This window comes from Mus pahari, chromosome 15 (genome assembly GCF_900095145.1).
Source record: "Mus pahari chromosome 15, PAHARI_EIJ_v1.1, whole genome shotgun sequence".
NCBI lineage: Eukaryota > Metazoa > Chordata > Mammalia > Rodentia > Muridae > Mus > Mus pahari.
Genome location: NC_034604.1, coordinates 16,209,945 through 16,218,977, shown reverse-complemented (window position 1 = coordinate 16,218,977; position 9,033 = coordinate 16,209,945). Strand labels below are relative to the sequence as shown.

The following is a 9,033-nucleotide window of genomic DNA, read 5'->3' as shown; positions in this document are numbered from 1 at the left end:
AGAGAGAGAGAGAGAGAGAGAGAGAGAGAGAGAGAGAGAGAGAGAGAGAGTAAATAAATGTAAATAAAATAAAAAGATAGGGCTAGAGAAGTGGCTCAGTAGTTAAGAGCATTGACTGCTCTTCCAGAGGACCCAGTTTCAATTCCCAGCATCCACATGGCAGCTCACAATTGTCTGTAACTTCAGTTCCTGGAAATCTGATACCCTCACACAGACATATATGTAGGCAAAACACCAAATGCAGATAGAAATAAAAATAAACATTAAAATTTGTTAAAAAATAAAACAAAATATTTTAAAGTAAAATATAAAATGTTAAAAAAATTAAAAGACAAGCATATAGGTGTGTTACCCTTCATAAGAAATGCTAAAGTTTATATAATAAAGCTGAGTTCTCCCATGCTATAACAAGCTTCTGAATAAGTATAAAGGCAAACTGATCATTGACAAGCAAAAAGATAATTAGAATAATGGCTTACTGAGGTCTTCTCCAAGATGGGGAAATTATCATTGACATCCAAAATCTTGATTCTGCAGTCACATTCAGAGGACAGCCCATCTGTGGCTCCATCCCGATCCGAGCCCCTCACCAGTAGATTGTACATACTGTGTTGCTTAATTAGAATGAAAAAGAATCAGAAGGCTTAGGTCTTGTGACTCCAACACAATTTTAGAGGCTATTCCTGGTTGTCAACTTGACCGTATCTGGAGCTCAAGCAAGCCAGTAAGTAACATCCCTCCATGACCTTTGTATCAGCTCCTGTTTCCTGACCTGCTTGAATTCCTGTCCTGACTTCCTTTGGTGATGAACAGGAATGTGGAAGTGTAAGCTGAATAAATCCTTTCCTTCCCAACTTGCTTTTTGGTCATGATGTTTATGAAGGAATAGAAACTCTGACTAAGACAATGACCCAGTGCCATTATTTGCTTTTTAATAGGTGCGTAAAATGAAATCTGTATCACTGACCATTTAGTTTTCATTAAAAATGACTAGAGTATTTTTCCTTCCCTCCTGAGCACTGGACTAAGGTCACACACAAATTATCTCATCTTTGTCTTTACAAAACCAAATTCGTTGTTACCATTCATTCATAGAAGGCTTTACCTCTCTGTCAAGGAAATTGGACATCGTGCGGACTTCTCCAGTGTACCTGTTCACCATGAACATGGGTGCACCAGCAGGTTCCTGGGAGATGATCTTGTATGCAATTTTAGAATTCAAGTGATTGTCTTCATCTGCATCTGTGGCACTTAACTTTACCACCAGTGCATCTATAAGTAAGAATGGAGGTAGAGAATGGTTGACATTCTAGTAGATTCAATCCCTCCAGGCATTAGGTATAAAAAGAGAGTGGCTGGTCTTTCCTTGAATTTTTCCCGAGTTCCTTGAGAGTATGTTACTGTAGCTGATAGCAGGGAGTTGCATCATCCACATCAGTAGTTATAAAAATAACAGTAGCTAGCATATGAACTTCTTGGCAGTTTATTCTTTCATTCTGTTAAGTTAGAAGCAAACTGATATCCTTTAATATATGGAAAAGTTCAGTTGAGTGTCATAAAGCCAATGGAAGTGATTTGGTCAGCTTTGTTTTTACCATGGACTTGTGAAATTATTTTCTATTGTTTAATTAAGAAGGTGATAACTTAGTTGAATTTAACATTGCAATCATTTATTGCTTATCTTTTTTGAGACAGGGTATCTCTGTAGAGCAGGTGTGTCTACCCTTGTCTTTGGAGTGCTTGGATCAAAGGCACATGCTATCACAACTGGTAAATATGTATATTGCTAATTGTCACTTATAGCAGAATTATTACTGTTTGCAGTAGAAGATAAATTATCAAAGTAAAAGTTATATAGTTATAAAAATGAGTAATTGATCAGAGAAATATAAAAAGTTCTAAATTTTTTATGCAGAGAAAGAACAGGCCCATGGACCATGCCTACTGGCAGTATCCATCTGCAGGATTAATTTTTCAGAGTTGGCCAATATTTCATCTCATCGAACTCAGAGCGAAGACCTTACTACAGAAAATCTTGGTGCCATTAAACACACAAAAGCATTGGCACCAGGAGTTCGGAGCTCATGAAGGTGTGTCCTGGTCCTGAAGGGATTGTGTTCAAGCTGTGCTCACAGGAGGAGGAGGAAGAGGAGGAGGAGGAGGAGAAAATAGCACTGAACTGGGTGTGGCTTTCTCCTTTGCACTCACCAAGGCTGCTCTGAGGAATATCAGCAAGAAGCTAAGGCCAGTCACCTCCCTGCCTCCAACCACCTCTCTTGTGTCCCTTACACAAAACCTTTCTGCCTTTCCATGCCTTCTTACTCTGTCTGTTCAAAATGTATGTGTTTTTCTGTCTTTCTATTCAATTTTGCTATTATTGCCTCTGGAATGTCTTTCAAGGTATAATGTGAGATGCAGACCTGGAAGGTAAAGAAGTACCTGAGGATCAGAAAGAGATGGAAGTAGGTAGAGAGGGAGGAGAGAGAGGGGGAGGCAGCAGCAGCAAAGAAGCATAAAAGAAAGAAAAAGAGTAAGACAAAGAGAACACGGGGAGGCACTAGGCTTGGGTTTGGAATGAAGCAGAATGGAAAGAAATGGGAGAAAAGACAGAGAGACACAGAGAGAGAGAGAGACCCAGAAAGAATAGAGAGAGGGATAGAGAGAAGAAAATGTCTCTTGCTGCCTGAAGACATGATAGCTCTCAGTGGTGGCTCTGATGGAGAGACTGCCTCCTGCACCTCTCTCTCTTATGGTTCAGCTATGACCTTTTGAGACATAGATCAGAATGGAATCTGTTGTCGCTTTTGGTTCTCTCAGTTTACTTCCTCAGAGTAAGTCAATTCATCCATTTCCAAGAACGATGCTGAACTCCAGATCAACTGCATGTGTAAGAGTCATCTAGCATTTTAACTGTGTATTTTCTATTTCTAAACACTAGGATGTTTGTTTTATTCCATAAGGAGCTTGGCTTTTGCTGATAGTTGAGTTAAGCTGGCATGCCAGTCTTCCCGGGCTTCTGAGGAGGAGGTGGGCAGACAGTAAAGGGGCGGTGCACACTCACTGGCGTCGCTGTTCTCTTCAATGTTGGCTGTGTACACATTCTGAGTGAAGACTGGGGGGTTGTCATTCACATCCATGACTTTCACTCTGAGCTCCAGTGGTCTCTCCAAGTCTTCTCCTCGCGAGTTGAGAGCACGGCAATGGATCTGGGCAAAGCAGAGCAAAGCTGTTTTTCTCCACTTAATTAGCAACATTCTTGAAATAATATTTCCCAGAATATGAAATACAATTCAGATCATACTGGAACCTAGCTATTGAAATGTTATTGGAACTTGTTCATAAACAGGTGTAGTACATGGGACACCAACTTGGCTCTTTCAGACTTTTCTTACTCTTTCAAATCTTTTTTTTTGTTTTTTTTTTTTTTTTTTTTGTTTTTGTTTTTTTGAGACAGGGTTTCTCTGTGTAGCCCTGGCTGTCCTGGAACTCACTTTGTAGACCAGGCTGGCCTCGAACTCAGAAATCTGCCTGCCTCTGCCTCCCAAGTGCTGGGATTAAAAGCACTGCCTGGCTTCTTTCAAATCTTTTAATTGTTTCAATCTACTATTTTATTTTTAATCCACCGACTTGATTAATTTTCTTGTTTTTCAAAAGGAGGGAAACATTTTTTTAAAAAAATTAATAAACATCCACGACCAGGACTTACCAGGAACAGTGGGGTTATCTCTCTGTCCACCACTGAGGTAATGTTGATTTCACCAGTCCGAGGGTTGATGGTGAACACTCCGTAAGGTGGCCGATCAATCCCCGCTCCAGAGATTCGATAGGTTATCCTCTGGCTTACTTCACAGTCTGATCTAATCTACAAGAGAGATGGCTAGGGTTGGGACCCAATTTAGGTGCAGGTTGAGGTGGAACATCACAACTGAGCCTCTCCAAGCTTCATACTATGGTGGGCAAAATGATATTAGCTTATAAGTTCATTGCAGGATTATACAGTGGTGTGTGTGTGTGTGTGTGTGTGTGTGTGTGTGTATGTGCATACGTGCACATGCATATGCATGTGCAATTTCTGTCTGATGGATATGTGCATAAAGTACACATATAGTTGATATTTACTCTAATTCTCTGATTTTGTTTGCATAGAAAGTCTGAAAAAGAAACTAAATCTCTAGTTGTTTTGTTTTAGTTCATTTAGTTTTTAAATAAAAATGTGTGTGTGTGTGTGTGTGTGTGTGTATGTGTGTGTGTGTACACACATTATATGAATGCAGGTGCCCTTGGAGGCCGTAGGCATCAGACTCTCCTGGAGCTGGAGTTAGAGACAAATGCAAGCCACCTAAAATGGAGGTTGAGGACTGAATTCAAGTCCTCCACAAGAACCATATGCATTATTAATCACTGAGCCATCTCTGCAGCCTGCCTCCCTTGCTTTCATATTTGAAAAAGCCTAGGTGAGCCTCAACCTTCCTGAAGATGACCATGAATTCTGATCCTTTTCCCTCCACTCCCTCCAGAGCTGGAAGCACAGGCATGAGGCAGCATGCCTGGTTTCATGTAGTTCTAGGGACAGAACCCAAAAATGTATTCATGGTAGGCAAGTACTCTACCAACTGGTCTACATCCCCAGTGTCTCTTTAGATTTTTTTTTTTTGAAGAATTTGTTTTTTATTAGTATACTCTGCTTAGAAGCTTACAATGATATATAATGATATAAAGTTTATATATATATATATATATATATATATATATATATATATATACTATGTGGGTTTTGCTTTAATAGTTTTATTTCCATTGATCACAAATTTAAACCATTAACATTTTGGAATCTTACCTTACCTCTATATTGCAAAAGAGACTATGTGTTAAATTCCTAAGATTTGCTACCTAAACACCACAATTCAAAGAAGCTGGGAATATACCATTGGTTAGCTCAGTTCTAAAGATCTTTTCTACATAGGAGAAAACCAAGCAATTCCCCCAAGGAAAATACAACCTGGGCAACAGCTCTATAACTCGTAAAGAGTTAAGTGGAAACAATATCTTAAAGTTTTCCTCAAATCTGAATGTCAATGAGAGGAGAGTCTCTCTCTTGAACACAGTGCAACACTGTTGCAGACACTTGCTCTCTTTTCAGTCTAAAGCTGTGAAGAAGGGATTTGGCGGACAACCTTCCTTGATTTCAGAGAAGGTCCAGGGTCAAGATCCCTAGAATTAAGTGGCCTCCAACTTTTCCTGGATGGAATAAGTGAATGTTCCTCTTATAGTATTTCTTTCACATGGCTCACCTTTGCTTGTATCTTTCACAGCCAGTGAGATTGCTCCTTGAGCAAATGTATTTACTGCCAAGCCAGATGGTTTTGCCTCAAAACCCACCTGATTGAAGGAGAGAGTCCCACAAGTTGTTCTTTGTTATATTCTCTCTCTCTCTCTCTCTCTCTCTCTCTCTCTCTCTCTCTCTCTCTCTCTCTCTCACACACACACACACACACACACATTCGTTCTATCATACTCTCTTTCCTATCCCTGCCTCTCATACAAATGTAATTGAAATTTTCTTTATAAAAACACTCTTAGTTTCAGGGCTTAGAGACTTGGTTTTCACTTGCAGCATCATCTGTACTTTATACAATTGTTTTGGAGTCAGTCTCCTGCTGTCATAAACTTGTGACATGTGCAGGGCACAAATAGCAGAGTGCAGGAGACAGGTCCATCCACTCATGCTGGTGATCCAAGTCTGTCTTTCAGAATAATTTATCAATAAGGTTGGGGTATTTAATAGTATCCAAGGCTTGGGAATATGTCTCGGTAAGTCAAGTGCTTGTCCCATAAGCATGAGGGCCAATGTTTGATCCCCAGAACCCATATTAAAGAAGCCTGGGCATGGTGGTGTGTGTTGTAATCCAGGTGCTTGGCAAGTGGAGACAGGTAGATCCCTGGACCTAGCTTAGCCTAATTGGTGAGCTCCAGGACAGTGAGAACAAGGTGAAAATACAGCTCTGAGGGGCCCAGCTGAGGTCATTGAATATCCTCCACAGATACTTTACACAGATGAATGTGTACACACACATAAGTGCATTTGCACGCACACACCACATGCATACACATTGAAAAAATAACATCTGTTTAGCACTGGCCAATGGCCATCCTTTTAAAAAATCTCTGTGGGCTGCAGAAGGCTGCAACTCCTTGAGATATTCTAGATCTTTCCAAATACAAATGCTTCTGCTATGAGCACAGGCTACCCCTGCTTTCTTCATCACTCACTCTGGCGATTGGGTTCCTCTTGGAGTTGTCCTCGCCCTCCCGACAGGCTGCCGCAAACTTGATCCACTCGCGCTTCTGTCTTCTGACAGTCTGCCACGTTGTGGTGCCATTTTCAATGTCCAATTCTTTTACCTAAAGCAAAAATGCATTTTTAACTTTGCATCTTTTGTTCATTTACAGAGTATCAGTGGTATCTTTCATATGCTCCGCTGTAGGTTGAGAAACTTGTAAATAGGCTACTAGCATGTTTGAAGAGAAGTTGCTAAGACAAGCTTTGGAAACCATGCCTGACAGGCATAGAAAGTTGGACCCACAGCCTTCCTCTTGCTATTTCAGTTAGGCCCCAGTTCTGTCTTTTACTTTGGTCAGGATAACTACAGCTTCTAATATTTCAATTTGTAATACATGATGAGCTTTACCATCTAATTGTCTTCTCATTTTCAGTAGAGACGATAGTTGTTATACATTACCTCAACGATAAATTCACTGTTTACTCCCAGTACCACCTGTAAGAGAAGGTAAAAAAATCAGCATACATTTGCATAATCCAATAGAAGCAGAATTATAGAATTATGGTATTCCTTTATCATTTCTTAAATATATATACAAATAATAATGGAAAATACAATTGGTAGCAGAAAATAAGCAATACAAATCTTTTTTTTTTTTGTTCTTAAAAGCCTTTTGAACTTTAAAATAATACAAAAACATAACTCTTGGGTTGAGGACATGGATCAGTGAATAAAATGCTTTCCATGCAAGGATGAAGCCCTGCCCACACTTCCTGTAAAAGCTAGGCACCATGGTACGTATCTGTAATACTTGACCTAGGGTGGTAGATCCAGATTCCTGGGCCTATTGTCCAACCAACCTAGACAAAATGAAAGCTTCAGGTTCAGTGAAAGATTCTAACTTGAAAAAAAAATAGGAATTTTAACCTCTGATCTCCATACATGCATGCATACACACACACACACATACACACACACACACACACAGAGAGAGAGAGAGAGAGAGAGAGAGAGAGAGAGAGAGAGAGAGAGAGAATCAGAAATAAAACCACTATTCCATAGCCAGTGAAAAGTCTATAGACATGTTGGGATGGGAAAGCCAGAATGAGCAGTTCCTTTGTGTTTTGTCCAGTAGAACTTGGCAGTCTGAGGGTGCATGAAGACTTGGGGTGATTGTAAGATGCTATCATGAACTTCAGCTAGAAGAGGATTTTAAGAACTAGGAGCATGTCATCTGACATGGACACAGAGTGGATTCTGACAGACGAGGTCGATTGCAGGGGTAAATAGGGTAAAACGGGGCTTGAAATGGCAGATGAATCAGGAATGGTAACAGAAAATGAGAAATCCGTCAGTGGACATTGAGTCTCTCTCCTTTCACTGTCTCCTGCACATGGAATCTCATTAGACTTTAATAAAGTGTCTAAATCTGTGAAGGAACATCAATATTTAATGGAAGACCCTATGTTTTGGTTGTACAGGACATACTATTTTATAGCTATGGTCTTGATTCAAGGTTAGAGTTTTATTAGAAAAGCAAACAGAATCTTACTATTCAGAGAGCAAAATTTCTCTTTGATTTTTTTTTTTTGCAAACATTTAAGTATATAGTTGTAGTTGTTTTTGTTGGAAGAAACAATACATATAATTTTACAATTTTCTGTTTGTACTCAGGGATTGTTGTTGTAAGGTTTGTGTCAGTGAATACTGTAGATATCTGCTTTGGTCGCTGCCTTACAGATTACATTAGAAGCTATTTGTTTGTTTTGGTCAGTGGGAAATTAGAGTAACTAAGAACCACATACATCCCAGAATGAAGACTACAGACTAAATCTAACATCCAATTCCCACCTCAGTAATATTAGTTCAATAAGCATGTGAAATCATTACCTAGAAAATTTTGGAAAGATGATTCTTTGGCTAAGTCTTTTGCCTCCCAAGTATGAGAACCTGTGCTCAATTCCATGTCAAAACCTATGTTACAAGCCGGGTATTGTGGTTTAGACTTGTAATTCTAAGTGGGTGGTGGTGATGTGGATAGTAGAGACAGGTGGAAACCGACACACTTTTTGGTGAATTCCAGGCCAACAAGAGAGCTTGTCTCTTAAAAAGTTGCAGGAATCAAAGAAATGATACCTGGAGTTGTCCTCTGACTTTCATGTTCACACACACACACACACACACACCATCGAATACAAACACACATATGTGAACACACACATGTAGCCTGCCTCACGAACTCAGACACATGTGGAACTCCTCACCCCATTAGAAAAGTCCTGTTCTCACCCTCAGCATCACGCTCTCTGCTCTGTTCTCTCATTCCCCCTTTGCTCTGTTCTTAGAAGTTGCCCTCCTCCGTTGCTGACACCATCTCAGACAGAACCACAGAAGCATCATTGCCTTGCATCCCCACCCACCTTTGGTGGAGACAAGCGGAGCTGGGAGCTTCAGAGCTATAATCAACCAATAGTCTAATTTAACTTGAAAGCAGCGAGAGTGAGTCTTAGCTGGGTCCTGCTTATAAATCAAGTAGAGATTTGCCAGGTAATTTTCACTTCTCAGTGAGAACGATCTCACCTGGCTTCTGCCTGCCTCCAAACCTGCTAGGCTGACACGGCATATATTCAGCGTTAGGATAGCAAGGGAATGTTGGCCCGTTCTGCTGATTATGATTTTTTAATTAATTAATTAATTATTATTATTTTCTTTATTTACATTTCAAATGCTATGCCAAAAGTTCCCTATACCC

The 9,033-nt window shown here is 40.0% G+C and overlaps 1 protein-coding gene across 1 annotated transcript in view; it reads right to left on the bottom strand.

Annotated features, from left to right (window-relative positions):
• Dsg4 (desmoglein 4) overlaps positions 1–9,033 on the bottom strand; it is a 37,397-nt gene that overhangs the window by 19,442 nt on the left and 8,922 nt on the right. The window contains exons 2-7 of the mRNA XM_021214884.1: positions 6,741–6,776; positions 6,271–6,402; positions 3,707–3,862; positions 3,062–3,206; positions 1,106–1,272; positions 480–614 (exon numbers count right to left, since the gene is read on the bottom strand). Coding sequence (XP_021070543.1) covers positions 480–614; positions 1,106–1,272; positions 3,062–3,206; positions 3,707–3,862; positions 6,271–6,402; positions 6,741–6,776 — 771 coding nt within the window. The remainder of the gene's footprint in view (positions 1–479; positions 615–1,105; positions 1,273–3,061; positions 3,207–3,706; positions 3,863–6,270; positions 6,403–6,740; positions 6,777–9,033) is intronic.